This window comes from Saccostrea echinata, unplaced genomic scaffold, assembly GCF_033153115.1.
Source record: "Saccostrea echinata isolate AGI-Se365-2 ecotype Australia unplaced genomic scaffold, CSIRO_AGI_Sech_v1 ptg000054l, whole genome shotgun sequence".
NCBI classification, from domain to species: domain Eukaryota; kingdom Metazoa; phylum Mollusca; class Bivalvia; order Ostreida; family Ostreidae; genus Saccostrea; species Saccostrea echinata.
Window position 1 is genome coordinate 46,695,607 of NW_026889803.1, and position 20,025 is coordinate 46,715,631.

Here is a 20,025-nt window from a genome sequence, read left to right on the forward strand (position 1 = left end):
AATTAATTTAACACATGTGTGTTAGAAATTATAATAAAATTCTAAAGTTACATACATATAATTACGTCATTAAAAAAGAAACTCTGAATAAAAGAGCGTCTTTTGAGATTTGTTTGTTAATATTTGTATGCCAAGTATTTAAAAAGCTATTCTGTAAAAATGTTTCTTTAAATGTCTTTTAAAAAGTAACTGTTTGGTCACATTGGATAAATTACTGTACAGTATTTCACTGTTGAAATTGTTCCAGTAATAAATGAAATTGTAATAAATGATGTAATTCTTAGATAATGTGTAACATGAAAGGGAGAAAAATTATGGTTGGACTGGGAATCAAACCCAGGATCCCTGCATCACTAGTCGTCTTGTGCTCTAAACATTGAGCTGTTTCAGCGATGAAAAATTTAATCTGCTTGTCATTTGGGAATTTTTACCTAAATTTTTTGGGGGAGAAGAGTCAATTTTCAATTGGGACAGGGTCCTTTTAATGAACCTGGATGCAATGGATATATATTCCTTCACATAGTACCAAATAGTACAGATTTCTCTCTAAGAAACATTGTGTAGTGGACAGTACATAGGGAACTTATACTGCCTTGCTAGTGAGGTAACTTCTAGTGGTGCAGTAGAGTCTCCCTGTATTTCAGGCAAGTTAAGCAACGGCGAGCTTGCATAACCCTTGAATGGGTGAGCGCTTCACGTTACAATTGCAAATGCCATTTGAAAATGTAATGTGTCTTTCTATATACAGTTGAACTTCAATATCTCGAAGTCTGATATCTTGAATACCATGGATATGTCGAAGTGATCTGGAAGTCCCAACCATTTATTCTTAAAGTATTTTACCCCTGATATCTCGAATCCTTGGATATCTCGAAGTTTTTTCTCTGTCTAATCGGGTTCAAGATATCGAAGTTTGACTGTATGTTTTCTCAAATAAATGAGAGCATGATGAGGGCTAGTAGAATAAAGACATTTAATGTTTGTCTCACTTAAAAATTATAACTCAAAAAGGGTTTTTAACATAAACATCAATTTAAAAGACAAAGTAAAGATTTAAGTTGTAAAATGAATATGGTTTGATTAAGCGATATTTACTTTTTTTGTCACTTTCTTGGGACAAAATGTTCAACAGTTCAATTTATCTTCAAATCAAAGAAAGAACATGGTTATTTTATATATGTGTATTCATTTTTTATGTTAGGAAGGAAAGATTTCAAACATGGTTGGGAGAAGAAGTTCCTCAGGAAGTAAGAAGCCTCCTGTTGTTTCAGAGCCAGCAGTGCCCCACAGATCTAAGAGACCCAAGAGAAACATCTCCCCAAAAAGCTATGTAGGTCCCCTGAATAGTTGTTTGTTTTCCCAAATAAATTGATAAATGAAATACAGGTAAACTTCGAAATCTTGACATTGGCAGAACTATTTGAAAATGTCAAGATATCTGGGGTGTCAAGATAACAGAGTTGAGATGCAGGGCCCAAGATTTATTGATATGGCAAATGAGTTTGTTACATGGTAAATGGATATGAATTCAACAGTTTCAGCAATTCCTCTCTTTCTTAATTGCATAAAAAGTAATAACTAAAATATCTAAATGATAAAATGTGTTCTTTTCCATATTTTTAAAAGTTTTTAAATTTTACTAAATGTTCAATGTTCCAAATCATGTTATGTTTGCATTTTGTAAGAACAGGATATGAAATGCGCTGTCTAAACATAGAACCCTACAAGAAAGAAAACAAATTAACATTTTTTGCTTTATTTGAACTAAACACAGAGAATGGTACATATGTTTGAATCAAGACTATTTGATTGAATCACCGTTTGAATGTGTCATTATTTTTCATTGCCAAATTGTTATCCGTTGAATGCATTTTTACCACAAATATCAGAAATAAGTTGTTTAATTTCTTACATAATTTATTTGATTCATTGTGTTTCTCATTTATTGTAATTCAGTTGCCTTTTTCAGATCATACTTTTCATAGGTTTTGATATAAATAAATAGGCACAAGCGTGTGCATTTATAATTAGTAATTTATTAGTAATATTACACTAACTGTTAATCATGACATAGTTGACATTACCGAGGTCAACATATGCATGTTTTTTGTCAAATCATTTAAATGTACATGTATATACATGTACATGTATATAGAAGATACTGCTGGGACTGTGGACATCGACATATCCCAAGTTGTTGACATATTCGATGTTAAGATACTAAAGTTTACCTGTATATATCACCCAATTATTTATTACAAGATTATATGTTTATACCTGTATATACACCATTGGTTTGGTTTGAACATAATTCATTGTCACAGCTAGGTAAACAAATGGATTTGGAGACAAGTTCTAGAAACTTACTATCTTCTCAAGATATTTATTGTTGGGGTTGGTAACTACATGTTTTGCTTGTGATTTTAGGATATCACAGCTGGCTTATCTTGGAAAGAGGAACGTGAACTAAAGAAAGCTTTGTATGCATCACTGCAAGAATCTAAAAAAGCTTCAACATCCAAACCAGATACAGCAACTGACTGGAAAACGCCTAGTGATGCAGGATTTCGACCAATCAAAACCAAGCCATCAACAACAAGGATGACTCGGAGCTTCAGCTCACCAAACGTTCCGTCCACACCGGTCACTAGTGGTCAGTCTGTAAACAGCGTGGACGAGACCAGCCAGGACTCAACAGTATCCTTACCAATCAACACGTCTACTCTTCAATCCAAAAAGTGAGAAATCTTAAGATCCAATTGTTTTATTTTGTTGCCATCTAGTACTGTTATTTCATTTGTTGTTCTCAATTTGAATACTCAACATGAATTGACATTTGATTTACATGTGCATGTATATATTAAATGTAAAGAAATCTTTGACCTTCAGTTAACAAGTCAAGTAAAAGAAGTTATGTGTTTTCTAAGAAGTGTTCTCAGATGCAGTTACATTAATCAGATTGACACTGAAATTTATTTGATAGAAACATGATGCAGTTGTAGTAACACTAACATTAAAAGATCCATCAATGTTGAACTTGATGTACATTGAAATACATTTCAGGACCAAGGTACGTGCCCAGAGGAAGTTTGCCATGAACCAACCCAACACTATTACTCCTTCTTCAGAAACCAGCTCTACTCCAGTGCCAAAAGCTACAACATCGTCCACTATCGTATTTCCAAAGAGGGCAAAAACCGAGGACTTCCTGACTTTCCTGTGTCTCAGAGGTACAGAGAATCTGTGATTTCAACCTTTCTTGTCCCTTCTCCATAATCAATATGTATTTGTTGGTTTATCATACTGTTAAAGTTGTGTTTCACTATTACTTCACAAATTTTGATGTTTACTATTCATTTTTGTTTTAATAATTGTTTAAATTTTTGCTTTATTTCTTTTCAAGATCTATGACCAAGTAGCACATTGTTTTTTGTATGTTTGTCTTTTAGTCTGTCTGTAGTTTTTACCTTGCTCACAGCCTTTTGAAGTACAGTAAACATTATGGGGACTTACATTTGATCAGATATTATCTTTTGATCACAGAGTGTGACATGACCTTGATACAGAGTCAAGGACACACAGGGATTGGAAGAATAAAATTTGTTTTGGTAATTAATCTTGTAAAGCAGAAACATTCGATATTCATTCTTGACACAGAGAACACTTATGATGAAAAAAGTATAAAATAACTCTTATTCAAGGTCATTTAATATAGATCAAGGTCAAAGGGATTGGAAATGTGTATATCATGGTCATAATTATGGACATGATGTAATAGAGAAACATTAAAGCCTTAAACTTGGCACATAGAGTATAACGAGACCCTGCTACAAGGTCATTTTGAAAAAGGTCATATTCTCAGAACCCTTTGCTTGACAGACATCAAACTTGGTACATTTGTTCCCTCAAAGAGTAGATAATCCCTATTGATTTTGAGGTCACACTTTCATCACAGACATTCTAAATTTAAAGTTAATTCTTTTTAATATTGCCCCTTAAGGGCATACATGTTTCTAAAAACATTTCTTGATTTTTTATGCCCCGCCATGAATATGGCCGGGGCATATAGTGTTTGTCATGTCCGTCTTCCGTCCTTCTGTCCTTCCGTCCTTCTGTCCTTCCGTCCTTCCGTCTGTCCTTCCGTCACACTTTGCGTTTAGCTCTGTTCAAAGCTCAGTTTCAAAGAAACTATCCAAGATATTTTTATCAAACTTCATATGCTGATAGATATTGATGAGGGCTATGCAACTGCATCAACATTTTTTGACCTTGACCTTTCCTTTGACCTTGACCTCACTTTTCTTAAATTAGTGTTTAGCTCAGTTTTAAAGATACCATTCAAGATAGTGTAATCAAACTTCATATGTTGATACATACTGATGTAAGCTATTCAATTGCATCAACATTTTTTTGACCTTGACCTTTATTTTGACCTTGACCTCACTTTTCTTAAATTAATGTTTAGCTCTGTTTTAATGAAACCATTCAAGATATTTTTAACAAACTTCATATGCTGATACATACTGATGAGAGCTATTCAACTGCATCAATATTTTTTACCTTGACCTTTCCTTTGACCTTTACCTCACTTTTCTTAAATAAGTTTTTAGCTCAGTTTTAAAGATACCATTCAAGATAGTGTTATCAAACTTCATATGCTGATACATACTGATGAGAGCTATTCAACTGCATCAACATTTTTTGACCTTGACCTTTCCTTTGACCTTGACCTCACTTTTCTTAAATTAGTGTCAAACTTCATATGCTGATACATACTGATGAGAGCTATTCAACTGCATCAATATTTTTTGACCTTGACCTTTCCTTTGACCTTGACCTCACTTTTCTTAAATTAGTGTTTAGCTCAGTTTTAAAGAAACCATTCATAATATTTTCATCAAACTTCATATGCTAATACATACTGATGTAAGCTATTCAACTGCATCAACCTTTTTTGACCTTGACCTTTCCTTTGACCTTGACCTCACTTTTCTTAAATTAGTGTCAAACTTCATTTACTGATACATACTGATGAGAGCTATTCAACTGCATCAATATTTTTTGACCTTGACCTTTCCTTTGACCTTGACCTCACTTTTCTTAAATTAGTGTTTAGCTCAGTTTTAAAGAAACCATTCATAATATTTTCATCAAACTTCATATGCTAATACATACTGATGTAACCTTTTTTAACTACATTAACATTTTTTGATCTTGACCTTTCCTTTGATCTTGACCTCACTTTTCTTAAATTAGTTTCTGAATCAAACGTCATATGCTGATACATACTGATGTAAGCTATTCAACTGCAGCAATATTTTTTGACCTTGACCTTTCCTTTGACCTTGACCTCACTTTTCTCAATTTGTGTTAAAATGTTGTATTACTAATATACCCTTGGCGGGGCATTCATGTCCTATGGACATATTTCTAGTTTTTCTTTACACAATCACATCTTGTTTATCCACTGTTTTATCCAATTAATATGTGGTGTATAATTGTCTGTTGTAATGGCTTTCTTTACAGGAACATCTCTTTTGCCGCCACATTTGGACTTCTTTAACTACAGTCGTTATGACAACAGCAGTTTGAGTGGGCGTAATGGTAGAGACAGCTCCTCTTCCTCCTCCTCCACCAGTATCAGTAATGGAACAGAGGAGCCGATGTTTACACCGGTCAGTTAACACACACAACACTATATAACACTGAGTTATTCTGATATGGTCACTCATTGACTCCCTTTTGTAAATACATTTAATGAATTACTAGGTTTACATCTTAATAGAGTTATCATTTGACAGAATTGACAGTTCAAAGCCTAACTTGATAGATAATTACATGTTTCTGATCGGATTGTATTATCGTAGATAACCAAATTTTTGTGAGACTTTTATTCATGACAAAATTTTTTAGGATTTATTAGCTAAACAAAATTTTCATGAACGTTGGTTATTGTTTTATATAATCTTTAATAATAAAAATATGTAAATGTGTGCAAGAATGAAATTTTTGCCAGAAGTCAGTCTTGCACAATTACACAAAAATAAAGTTCTCACGAATAAAAAGTGATTTACAGTATGTAAATTTGTAATAAGATTAAATGCTATTTTCAGGTGAACAAATTTACAACACCATGTAAGAAGGCTGCCCGAGCCAGTGCGGGTACACCAGAGACATGTAGGGGTCTGGCTGGAGTCAAAAGACTAGACAAGACACCAAAAACCAAGTCACCTCTCGCTCGCCGTGGACGGCCTGCAAGGGCATTGAACATCACTCCTGTCAAAACTCCACCTATTAAAGAGACCTCACCATCAAAGATCATCAACAACAGGCTCGGAAAGAGAAGATTGGGAAAGGATAGACTAGCTTCCAAGAGGAAGGCTGTGGCCACACTGACCCAAAAGGCTCCACCTGTCAAGTTCAAGAAAACAGAACCTGCTGAAGAACAAAATAAAGCTAACAAGGTAACAAAAGCACTTGGTGTTGCTTGTAGTGACATTGTATCCTGTAGTTTGCATGGTAGAATGGTGGACTGCACTTGTCTTGTGGAATGCCAGAATATATTTACACCAGCATATAGCACTAACATAGATGCTTCTCTCACCAACTTATGTATCTCAAACTTCCCTGACCTGTTTCCACTTATCCCTCCTGATTTCTACAATCTGTCTGAGAATGATCATCCGCCTGAATTGTACTCTGATGTACAAGAGGAGTGTGACCTAGTAAACAAAGATAATGCAGAGAATGTCCAAACATCAGATGGTAACATGCTTCAGACTGTCCAGTCAGAAGTTACAGAAGACATCAAAATGTTGACTGATGACATGTTGGATGCTGCTAAGCAGAATTCCCCTGTAGAGAAAGCCATTGCGACAGTGATTCAGACTCGTTTGTCCGATGATGATGTTCTGTTTGCTACCTCTGCCATCAAGATTTGTAAAATAGAGACAGAAGAACAGCAAACTAATTCTGGTACCAGTGTACAACCATCACATCAGACAGAGGAAGGAGTAGAGGAGATGCTTACTTTGAAGGAGGAACAAGATCTTTCTGATGAGGAGTATCAGTCTATTTTGTCTTCTAATGGATTGACCTATTTACAGGAAATACCAGAGCTTGTTCTGAAAGAGGAACCAGATTTCCTTGATTTAGATCATGGAGGTTTAAGTGTATTTTCTGAGCCATTTTTACAACCAGGGAACACAAATGACTTAGCATCCAGTAATCCTGAATCAGCTTGCTCCAACTCAGTCCAACAAGAGGGACAGATTTGCACTTTATCACAAGATACAACTTTATCAAACCAAGATCAGTTTTATCCTGAAGGTGATGCTGTGAACAAGAAAGAGTCTCCAAACACTGTTTTGAATACTTCTCAGACTTCTGCACATTCATTTTGTGTGGAAGTGCGAAGAGTCCCTGACCATGAAGTCATATGTAGTGGTAAGAGTTGTGATGTGACTAAAAGTACATACCCAGGAAATGTTACAGATGATTCCAAAATGGAAGATACAGGTTTGTCTTACGTTCAGAATGGGGATAATATCTCAGATATCAGGAAGATCACTTCGCCATCACTAGCAGGTGACCTGTTTTATGAAAATCAACAAAAGCTAAAGAGTTCTACAGAATTGATGTCTAACAGTGAAGCCTGTATTGTTGGTGCTAACAAACCTCAAGATTTTGAGTATAGGCATACTGCAGCAGGTTTGGAATATACCAAAAACTCTGAAAATAAACCAGTGTATGAACAGGATAAGGATGTTCCTCTAGATCTAAGTTTACCAAAAGAGCAAAAGCATGGATCAGGAAAGAATACTGAAATTTGTAACAGGGATCTTTCTCTGATTCCTCTAAGCTCAGAAAGACTCATACATGTACCCTCTTTACTCAATCAGGGTATTACTTCTATAAAGATAGAAACAGACAAAATCATCATTCATCACAAATCTAAGAGAGAGCAAACTGAGATGTCATCAAATGAACAGATTGTTAAACACCTAGGAATTGGCCTCAAGGTACAGAACAGGTGTGATGAGAGAAGACAGGTCAATGTTGTTCTGCCTTATTGTTTAGTTAAGAGTGATGTTTCTTCAAAGGTTGTTGCCCCTCTAAACAACAGCATGAATGTTGATACTGAGGAACTGAAATCACCTGGACGTGTGGACTGTAGTGGAGATCAAATTGTACCACTTGACCTACATACAGATTCCAATAAAGAAACATTTGCAGCAGAGGAAACAGATTCCAATCTACCAAAACTCCATGCAGTTAATTGTTTGTCCTTGAAGCGACCACTTATGATTAAGACAGATGCAATTAAGCTAGGAAGTAATGTCTTTCAGAGGCCTCCACATATGCCAGGGATTGTCTGGAAATCAAATAAAAAACCTGTAATCGATTTCGCAAAATCCAAAGGTCAGCCTTTTAGTGATGTTCATTTCCCACAATCCATCAGTCGACCTCTGAGTGATACATCCTCTATGGAGACATTGTCCAATGATACCCAGAGCCACCCAGCACCACTTATCAACCATTCTTCCTATGAATTAGAAGAGAAACATTGCTCTGGCTCTCAGAATCACCATGCACCACTTGCCACACATTCTACACGGCAGTTGTCGCATGATTCAGTAATGACACCCACCTCTATCTCAGACAGACACCTGTTGCCACTGACAGAACAGTCTGCACGGCAGATATCCCGGAATTCAAGAGAGAAGCTTCCCAGTATCACCCAGACAAACCTGATGCCTGATCTATTAAGGAACCTCAATGATTGTCTAAATATGAGCAGGAAGGAAGCAGAAGTGTCTGAGACTGCTGCTGTGTCAGTTCTTACTGATGATTCTCTACAGAAACCAATGGTTACTTCATACCTCTCCCCACCTCTGCAGCCAACAATTCCTCAGGAATCTCTCTCATCAGAGAGTGAGACAGATAATGTGAGGTTTAAATGCAGAAAAGACTTTCTAAAGGAATTTCGGATCCACCCTTCAGAAGTTGATGAGAATTGCAATACCAGAGTTTCACAGTCTCAAGCCTCTCCTTGGTTTGGACAGTATGTACAGCATGGACTTTTAGATAGCAGTAACAATAATGATGTTGAGACTAAGGATAAAGGAAAACATGGAGAAAGCAAGGATACAGAGCAACATCAATCAAACACTCCTTCATCACAGTTGATGGATTCCATGGAAAACTGTCAGATTCTCAATGTTGATTCTCATATTCTTCAGGAAAACAAGAGAAAATCTTGTGATGGAAGTTATAGTAGTAAATCTATTGATGAAAATAGGAACATCCTAATCATGGACAGAAATATACATGACAGAAATAATTGTTCTGTTCCCAATATAAACTGCCAGCAAAGGAAGGGGTTGTACCCTTTACCCCCTGCTATAATGTCCTCATGGTATTTCTAATGCATGTATACTCTGGTATATGCACCATGTGCCTGAACTTTTTTCTCTAGTCAATTCTAATAAGACATTTTAAAATTTAAAACGATGATACTTGTATTATGATAATTGATTTAAAGTAGCTGATCAAATAATGAGTTGAAAAATACTAACCCAGCATTGAGAACACATATTCTAAAAATTCAACATAGAGGTCAATTTACAAAGACCAAATATAATTTTGTGAATAACTTTCTTCTTTACATTAATATGGAAATGGGATTAATATTTTTTAAAAAGAATTTTGAAAGTTATTTTCATGCAAACAATTTTTGAAAGAATGGTAAATTTTGTAATATTTTTACAATCAAATAGTTTTTGATCTTAGTTGCAAGTTTTTTTGTAAAAGAGAGCACAGGTTGTTTATGCAATCCATCTTTCAGATAAATCACTGTGCTGATGGAAGAGTATAAACAAAAATATTGTAAAACCTCTGATATTTTTGTAATGTAACTCTAAATCTAGATACAGAATCTTTTTTGTTTTAATACTTTCTTTTTCTTTTCTATACATACAAAAATTAACATCTAAGGTGATTTTGTATGAGGTAGAATTCTCAGCTTTTATCTCTTGAAGTATTATAAACAATTACATTAAATATGCCAGTGCTTTAAATATTAGTGCTTTTGTTACACACTAGCTGGTGCTTACTGAATTTACTCATTATGTTTGCATTTTCTAGAGATGTGTTAATTTTGGTATATCTGTCTCACAGAAATGTTTTGTTTTTGTTTGTATTATGTGCTATGGTATAGGTTCTTGTTTGTAATGTTATTTAGTTTGCTGTTTGGATTTATAAAATGTTAACAGGAGAGTTAAGGTTTCACTTCAAATAAAAGCATAAATTTAACATCTTCTTTATGGTTTGAATTAACAAATGGGTGAACCGATTTGAATATATATAACATAAATTGGAAAATGCATTAGTTCTTGTTAAACTTTTTTTTATATACAGCCACCTAAGTGTGCCTTGCAGGTGACTCGACAAACGTCCAAGAAACGACCAATCGGACCAAAGATCAATAAAGTAATGACACTGCCTAATGACTATATTGCCATGCGGTTACCACGGAGACAAGCGAAGCAAAATGCACTCAAATTTTACATGGAGGATCTCGATGACGTTGAAGAGCGTTCAACATCTGATGATGAAGTCACATTCCCTCATAAAAGAAAATTTAAAGAATTCATGTCTGAAGCTCATGATTTCCCTTTTAAAAATTCTAGATTTAAAAAAATGAATAAAAATTCACTTAAATCTACAACACATGGTAGACAGCTGTTAAGGAATAGGTTAAAATTTAATAAAGATTTTAGTCATGGTGAAAGAAGAAGTACTAGATCATCTAGCAAATCGAGTGACTCCAACTCTACTGAAAGTAGTGATGTTTCCAAGAGAAATGTCAATCAGGATTTCAGTGGCTCAAATATTAAAAGTAATAAAGATAAAAGTAATAATGATAAACATCAAACAAATGTCCCTGAGCGCCGTCCAGTTCGACAACAACGTGTTACGAGATTGTCAGAATCCAATACTCATCCCAACAGTAACTCGGAATCATCACCTGAACAACCAAAGACGAGAAAAAATAGTGGTAAGTATGATGGAAAACATGTCAGTGTATCTCATTAAGCATTTTCTTAGAGAATATTCTGATTTATAAAATGTGTTCAAAATTGGATAAATATCACTTATTTTGTTTATCAGTTGTCTGCAGATTCAATTGACATGCTTTCTATATACAAAATGGATTGTAAAAGCAATAAAAAGAGTTATTTTAATTCATACTTTTTATGGTTCAAAGCTTTTAGTATATTATTGAAACATTTCTTTCATTAATTATTTACTTGTATGATCATATATTTGTTAATATGAGTTAAGATCTAGCATGATGTTTTCATTGTCATTTCAGTTGGATCTAAGAATCTGAGATTACGGGATTCAGAGAGTCCTTTAAAATCCCTGCGGTCAGACACACCACAATCTCCCCGTGAGATCTCTACTAGCCTTACTGAAATACCAACCTTTTACCCGACCGAGGAAGAGTTTCAGCGCCCCCTACAATACGTCCAGAGCATTGCTCCAAGAGCAGAACCATATGGGATGTGTAAAATCATACCCCCAGTCAGCTGGAAGGTACGCTAAACTAGGTGTGATATCCAAGCTGAAATAAAAACTTTTTCTACATCATATTTTTTATTGGAGAAATGAGATGTATTCATTTTTATATCTATGTTTTACTTTTGGATGCAGATGGAAGGTAAAATCAGTGAAGATATAAGGTTTACCTCTCAGAAACAGTATACACACAAACTGTTTAAAAGGTAACTTGTTCAATAGTTTCTCACAAATAGCAGAAAATTCTGTCAATTGTGTATATTGCAATAATGATTTGAACTTTAAATTCATTTCAAAGAGTCCTCATGATTAACATTATCTGAGATAAAAACGTAATATACACATTCATTTTTCAGGTTTGGCCCAAATGTGGAGAAGCTAGAGTGTATCAGAAAACATCTGGAAGCTTTAAATCCAGCAGAACAAATCCAGATACCAGAGGTACAGTTTCACAAGTTTCATTACTTGAAACAGACAATCAGTAAATGATGTTTGATGTTGAAAAAAAGAATGTGATGACTGTTACCACTAGCTGTTTTTAAGTTGGCATGACTGTGTATTGGGACTGTATTTGATGTAGATAGGAGGGGTGGAGCTGGATGTTTGTGACCTGGACAGAACGATTCAGGACTTTGGTGGAATGAGGCATGAAGTGGAGAAAAAGAAGTGGGCCAGAGTGGCTGATGCTATGAATGTTCCAAAAATGGTAGAATGTGCATTTTTAATTTTAAGTTCTTATTCACATTGATTTCTTATTCTCAATGAGTTTTCACTGATTGTCATTCCAGTTTGTAGAAGAATTAATTTCTTCATGAAGATGAAATCTATGATAAATATCAAGAATAAACATTGGATTCTTTCTCATTTTTTTTTTTTTTTTTGAATTTGTATCCATGTTTAGATTAAGTTCATTCTTTGTTGACAATGTTTGATGTTGCTATATTGTAGGCACAGGATCGAGGCACTAAACTGTATGATGCATACTGTAAGTTTCTGCTTTCTTACAATGACTTGACTGCCGAGGAGAAATCTAAACTTGAAGGTCAGGTCAAGGCTGAGAGAATGAAGGTCAAACGAGAGGACCAGGAAGAAGACTGTATTGTCAAGGTAGAGAAACTTAAACATTGTAATGTTTTGGTTGAAAGTTACAGGTAACTAATATGTTTTGTAGTTACATGTATTACATTTACAATGTGCTCAATTATCAGGGAAAGAACATGTCCTTGGGTCGATTTATTCAGATGGCTAGGAACACTGCCTCACAACACCTGAAGGAGCAGACCCTAAAAACAGAGGAGTTGGAGGTATGCCCCCCAAAATAAGACAAAATAAACACAAAAAACAAACAAATGTCACTGAGATTTACAGTGTAATTATATGGCTATTGTATGAGATAAGTATATGTACATGTATAATAATTGTAGAGTATTTAACAAAAGACAGAAAAATCCAGCTTTTTTTTATTAGTGATACAGTGTACTAGTTTTACTGTCTCCGTACTACCTCATTATTTTACTGAATTACTGTCTTCACTAGTTTGCACCTATAATAAGCTTGGTTGTTATTTCATTTTAGAAACAGTTCTGGGAGATAGTCGGGAGCAGGACCAGACATATAGCAGTCCATGGAGGCCATGTAGACACAAAAACCCAGAACTGTAGCTTATTTCCTACCAAAAAAGAAAACCATTACTCTAAGTAAACATTACATAAAATCTGACTTATCAGATATAGGATACAATGATACCAAATTACAAAAATTGTGCATGTATGGTATCCAGTATTTTTGCACATGCCATTAAAAAAAAATAGAACGAAATTGATAATTAAATGCCTTAAAATTATTTTTGCCAGTGCCAGTGTAGAACTTAAATGATTGTGTTAATTTTAGACATCCCTGGAACCTGAATCTGCTCCCACAACATTCCCAGTCTCTGTTGAGATACCTAGGACCCGTACCAGGTAAATATATCAGAATCTAGAACTCTTATCTCAGACAGTCTCTGCTGAGATACCTAGGACCTGTACCAGGTAAATATATCAGAATCTAGAACTCCTATCTCAGACAGTCTCTGCTGAGATACCTAGGATCAGTACCAGGTAAATATATCAGAATCTAGAACTCCTATCTCAGACAGTCTCTGCTGAGATTCCTAGGACCCATACCAGGTAAATATATCAGAATCTAGAACTCCTATCTCAGACAGTCTCTGTTGAGATACCTAGGACCCGTACCAGGTAAATATATCAGAATCTAGAACTCTTATCTCAGACAGTCTCTGCTGAGATACCTAGGACCTGTACCAGGTAAATATATCAGAATCTAGAACTCTTATCTCAGACAGTCTCTGCTGAGATACCTAGGACCCGTACCAGGTAAATATATCAGAATCTAGAACTCCTATCTCAGACTGTCTCTGCTGAGATACCTAGGACCAGTTCCAGGTAAGTATATTAGAATCTAGAACTCTTATCTCAGACAGTCTCTGCTGAGATACCTAGGATCAGTACCAGGTAAATATATTAGAATCTAGAACTCTTATCTCAGACAGTCTCTGCTGAGATACCCAGGACCCGTACCAGGTAAATATATTAGAATCTAGAACTCCTATCTCAGACAGTCTCTGCTGAGATACCTAGGACCAGTACCAGGTAAGTATATTAGAATCTAGAACTCTTATCTCAAACAGTCTCTGCCGAGATACCTAGGATCAGTACCAGGTAAATATATCAGAATCTAGAACTCTTATCTCAGACAGTCTCTGCTGAGATACCTAGGATCAGTACTAGGTAAATATATCAGAATCTAGAACTCTTATCTCAGACAGTCTCTGTTGAGATACCTAGGACCTGTACCAGGTAAATATATCAGAATCTAGAACTCTTATCTCAGACAGTCTTGAGATACTAGGAGCTGTACCAGATAAATTTTTCATAATCTAGAACTCTCATCTCAGTTTTTGCTGAGATACCTAGGATCTGCATCAGGTAAATATTTCATAATCCATTAATATCTTCTTGGGCAGTAACTGGACATTTGATGTATAGTATCGTTCACAAAATGCTAATGGAGAGAAAAAAATTCTGCTTGCTCATTATACAAAGTTTTATACCTTCCAACAGTACAGTAAATCGTAGAATGAGACATATTTTCTTCAGATTGAGAGAAGAGAAAGGCTGGAGATTTTTATTTGGCAGGCAGCATGCTTTGTCACTGAATTCCTAATTTCAATACAGTATGTTAATTTTTAGGAGTAACAGTACCCACTCTACATGTTGGTATGCTGTACACTGCCTCCTGTTGGTCCACTGACATCCATCATCTGCCATACGTCCAGTATTTACATGGAGAGGGGGACATTGTGTGGTGAGAAACCCAGCAATATTAATGTCTCTTTATCAAATGAAAACCATTATGAATTTTATGGATTATTGATACAGCGATTAGTTGATTTTTCAGTCAGAGCAATTCTTTTTAAATACAGAAGTTAGTCATCGATTACTGGGTATTATGAATGTTTTAGAATTATGCACTTTTCTTTCTGACAAATACCAATTAACCACATTTACTCCAGTATTGTAATCCTGTATAAAGAAAGTGTTTAAATTAGTAACTAGTACCTTGTATGTAGGGCCAAAGTGTGCTTTCATATTAAAGTTGAAGCATTGTCATAGAAAAAAAATGCTTTGTTTAACCATACTATCTGGAACACTGCAGGCTGATAAATCTTCCAAGTTAGAATGCAGATTTTTTTTAGATTTGAATTCCTAATACATGTACATGTATAATCAGAACAGTAGACTTACTTACTGTGATACTTGATATATTGTAGTTTCAGATACCAAACTTCAAATATACATGTGTGTTCTTATATAGAACTGTCTTATCCCTTCCTCATAGGTCATGACTTTAACAACTTAACTGTATATTTTAGGTATGCTGTGCCAGCTCAAGAGGAGGCCAAGTTTAAATCTGTGATGAAGGAGGTTATTCCAACTCTAGTCAGTAACTCACCCCGATGGCTCAAAGAGGACACTGCTATGGTCAGTTACACATTGGAATTGCGTAGAACATTAATTAATGATACATTTGTAATTTAAGGGCGTACCTTAGACAAAAAGAAAATTAGCATACATTACCAAGGGTTTTGAATAAATATTAAATGATGAAAATTCTTTAAAGAAAAGCAATAATTATGTAACACTGTGATAAACATTCCATGGTCCTCTCTGTCCTTCATAAAGACTTTCTCTGTTTAATTTCTTATCTACAGGTGCCTCCTGAGATTCTCCTACAGAAGGGGGTCCACTTGAGTCGTTGTGTTCAGTCTCCCCACCAGTTTGTGGTTGTCTTCCCTAAATGTTACACTGCCACTATCAGCTGTGGATACACTCTCGCTGAGTCAGCTCACTTTGCAACTAAAGAATGGATTCAGCTTGGCTTCCAAACAGCTGAGGTAGAGGAATCTTGCTTTGTTTTTTTTTTTATTTTGACAAATGAGCATAAAAACATCATCCATGGCTTTAAAAAGTTGGCTCCTGGAAATATGTTGCCCTGGATATAACTGCTGCCTAAATAAAGTCAGGAAAAAAATCTTCTGGAATTGTTTTCTGAATCCATACTGTAATTTGTTCCATTTTATCCAAGTCTAGCATTAACCCTTCAGAATATAATTCAGTTTAAGAAATTCTGAATATTGCATTCTTATTAATTCTTTAAACCCTTCCTTTGAGTATATCTGTGTTTTGTAGACCTTGCAGACTTGTCAGGAGCCAGAGCTGTTCTCTATGGATGAACTTGTCTGTCAGATAATGGAAGACACAACCACACCTCCTGATCTTCTTAGACTCGGCATTCCAGCTTTTGAGCAAATACTGTAGGTACATAAAGACAGAAAAACAGCATAGTTGTAAATATTTAAACATTTTATTAAAAAAGTCATGATTGTTATAATATATTCCAGTTGCAAACAAATATTAAAATTACTTCTTGCAATAAGAGTATAAACAGTTGAAATGCACTGACATGTAGTAGTTGTGTACTTCAAGGTTTGAACCAAAGTTTAGTCTCTTTATTCAGTTCAATATTGAACTTATTACCTTTAGACACAGAGAGCTGTCCCACAGGAGAGTGCTTCATGACCTTGGAGTGAACCAAAATAAAAGAATGGCAACCCCAACCAACACTCGACTAAGTCAGTCTGTATCACGCAGAGCCTCCGTGGATACAGAAGAGAATACAACTCGATGTGAAGTCACCAAAAAAATCTGTTATCTATCTATGGTAGGATATTTCATCAGAAAATTGTTGTTTTCACTTTTAATGAGTGCATTGACAACTCCATTTTACTTTGTACCCATTAGCAATTTTTTTGTTGACTTGAGAAAAATACAAAATTATTTCATCCTTATAAAAACTTTTGAAATCCGAGAAAAGGTACAGGTACATGATGTTTATGTGCACAATACAAGAAACTCTTTTTACTTGTGTAAAGTACAACTGTAGAGGCATAGGAAACATACATACAATCACTAAATATACAGGAAACTGTTTAAGACATGAGATGGAATTGTGTTCCTATAAGACTTTAATATAGAGTTATTTTTACAGTTATTAAACACAGCTACAGACCAAACCTATTCCCTGGAGCAAGGAGTCATACAGGCTCAAAGAAAGAAAAAGTCAAAAACGTGTGTTCTTTACTACAGGCACACTGAGGTAGGTTCACATTTCTACTACAGGGACACTGAGCAAAGTTCAGATCGTTGTTGTGTGCACACTGTGGTAGGGTTTAGTTCTCTACTATATACAGGTACACTGAGGTGGGCTCACTCCTCTATTACAGGCACACTGAGGTAGGTTCAGTTCTCTGATACATGCACACTGAGGTAGGTTAAGATCTTTACTACAGGCACACTGAGGTAGGTTCAGATCTCTAATACAGGCACACTGAAGTAGGTTCAGATCTTTACTACAGGCACACTGAGGTAGGTTCAGATCTCTACTTCAGACACACTGAAGTCAGTTCAGTTCCTCCTGAGGTAGGTTCAGTTATCTATTACAGACACATTGAGATAGGTTCAGATCTCTTTTAAGACACACTGATAAAGGTTCAGGTATCAACTACAGGCAGCTGAGGTAGGTTCAGTACTCTATTACATGCACACTGAGGTAGGTTCAGTTCTCTACTACAGGCACACAAAGGTAGGTTCAGTTCTCTACTTAAGGCACACTGAGGTAGGTTCAGCTCTCTACTACAGACACACGGCGGTATTATATCTGAGTGGAGAATGATTTTTACTTTTTGTCTTTAAATTATCCTCAGTCATGTTAAAAATAATGATTTAAGCCATTTATCCCAAGAATATTTTAAGTAAAAATAAAAATGTTTGTAGAAGATTGAATGGTGTTGTCTTATGCTATTTTTGTGTGTAAGATATGTAAGAATTGGGCATTACTGTGTTTCCTTTTTCTGTTGTCCCGAACTTTCACTTTGGATGAAAACTTAAAACTGTGTCTTATAGAGACTTGCTATGCAGTTCATGAGTTTCACAATTTATATTTTGTTCCATTTGTAGGAGGAGCTTAAGAAAATTTTAGAAGAAGCAAAAACAAGATTAGCAAATCTGTCAACTCCTGAGCCAGCTCCTGTGCAAAGAAGAAAGTCAAGGAAGTCTGAGTCTTAATCAAGGGAGAATGTGTTCTGTAAAGAAGTGTTTATCAGAATTAGATCTTTTTTTTTCTTTTCTTTTTTTTTAAAAAAACCCTTTCCATTATCAGTAATAAATGAATTTTATTGTCCAAAATATTTGAGGCCAAACAAAATAGATGTTAGATCTCAAGCCACTTTTTAAAAATCAAATGAGGCAAGGAAGTTATATTTTTAAGAGTTTGATGTTTTAAAGGCATTCAAAATGTCAGTGCTACATGTATGTGTTGTATAGGACTTACAAACATTAAATGGATGGACCAGACAACATCTTCTGTTTCCCCCCACCAACCATAATTGTTTTTCAGCTCCCACCACCTGAACTTGGGAGCCAATAATTTACATGTACTTTTATTTGCCTAATGCAACCATTATAAATGAAATCAAATTTCTATATAAGATAATGAGATTTAAGCTATCAAAAATTTGAGAAAAACCTATATACATGTATTAATGGACTAAGTGTGCATGTACATGCCTCAGAGTTAAATACTGCCCAGTGCAATATCAATAATGCTGGCTGTGCCGAATTTTTTTTTTTTTTTTTTTTTTTTTGATCTGTTGCATTCTAGAAATGTTGTTTTATGCATGACATGAATTTTTGCTGCTTGTGTTAATCAATATCTATTTAATACTAGATATAGTCTGATTAAGAATCAAAGTTTTTGTGAAAAATATGCATACATGTACATGTATATTGCAGTCATTATACTTTCAGATTTAAAATGTGAGCAGCCTCATCATGCATACATTCTCTTTTCTTGATTTATATACATTAGTTTTATACAGGTAATATTTATTCCTACAAATAAGTATGATTTAGTTGGTGAACAGCCTAGTTATTGTTTTAAACTCTTTTTTTTTTTATTTCCTCACATTGATCATTATTTATACATTGTTGATATTTTACTATAGATTGTATCATTAGAATCAATGAGTTATCAGTGTACTTACACTAAAATAAGTATTTTAATGATCTGGAAATATATTGTTTTCTCATACTATGTGCAATGTTGTTGACTTCCATTTCAATGTTGTGTCTGTCTTGTCAACAAATAAAAATTTTAAGACTCCATGATCTTTTCTGATTTTTTATTAACTCATCTAGTTGAAGTGTCTCTTGTCTTTCTATCTGTTTGTAAAGAATGCTACCTCTCCTCTAGTTTTGGTTTGATTTCAATAATGCACAACTGAGTACTTTATCAAGATACATAGTTGTATTTTGATCAATTTTTAAACTCATTGGATGTTGTAACCATGGTAACTAAGATAAAAATTTGAGCAATAATTTCAAAATTGTACTAGCTTTTGCTTTGTACACATGTAGGCATCAGGACGGCATCAAGAAGCTTTATTCTTCATGTCAATATTGGATTGCCATGTTCTTTTTAGCTCTCATGAGCTTTATTACTGATGAAAGTTTGTCCATCTATTAATTTTCCAAATTTTCAACATCTGTCTGTGAACCAGTCCATTCCCTCAATCCAATTCACATTTGCAACAGAGAATCCTTATAGAACTTAAATTTCTTGAAATAAGGGCTATGCCTATATATTTATTAGCCCTGGCTGGACCTAACCTGTACGAGTTTTGCTTCAAAGGATGGATTCATACTACCTTTCCGTGTTAAAATGTGTATTTAATCTTGTAATTTTTTGTAGCGAGTATCATAGCCAGAAAGGAGCTACTGTTTTAATATTGTTAAGATTAAGGTTTGAATCTCCTTTAGCTTT

The 20,025-nt window shown here is 34.9% G+C and overlaps 1 protein-coding gene across 1 annotated transcript; it reads left to right on the forward strand.

The window, feature by feature from the left end:
• The first annotated feature begins 1,207 nt into the window (after positions 1-1,207).
• Positions 1,208-16,463, forward strand: LOC133204955 (uncharacterized). Its single transcript, XM_061340696.1, has 18 exons — positions 1,208-1,330; positions 2,428-2,738; positions 3,064-3,230; positions 5,527-5,675; positions 6,114-9,425; positions 10,420-11,059; positions 11,378-11,601; positions 11,719-11,789; positions 11,940-12,024; positions 12,164-12,289; positions 12,532-12,690; positions 12,792-12,887; positions 13,159-13,280; positions 13,474-13,544; positions 14,835-14,949; positions 15,518-15,626; positions 15,857-16,039; positions 16,335-16,463. The coding sequence occupies exons 1-18, from the start codon at positions 1,220-1,222 to the stop codon at positions 16,461-16,463; spliced, it is 6,180 nt and encodes a 2,059-aa protein (XP_061196680.1). The 5' UTR covers positions 1,208-1,219.
• The last annotated feature ends 3,562 nt before the right edge of the window (positions 16,464-20,025 follow it).

Excerpts from the sequence above, each read along its gene's own strand:
- LOC133204955 (XM_061340696.1), top strand. The coding sequence starts at position 1,220 with ATGGTTGGGAGAAGAAGTTCCTCAGGAAGTAAGAAGCCTCCTGTTGTT. Across the intron at positions 11,602-11,718 it reads TACCCCCAGTCAGCTGGAAG|ATGGAAGGTAAAATCAGTGA; the intron begins GTACGCTAAACT and ends TTTTGGATGCAG. Across the intron at positions 16,040-16,334 it reads TTGGCTTCCAAACAGCTGAG|ACCTTGCAGACTTGTCAGGA; the intron begins GTAGAGGAATCT and ends TGTGTTTTGTAG.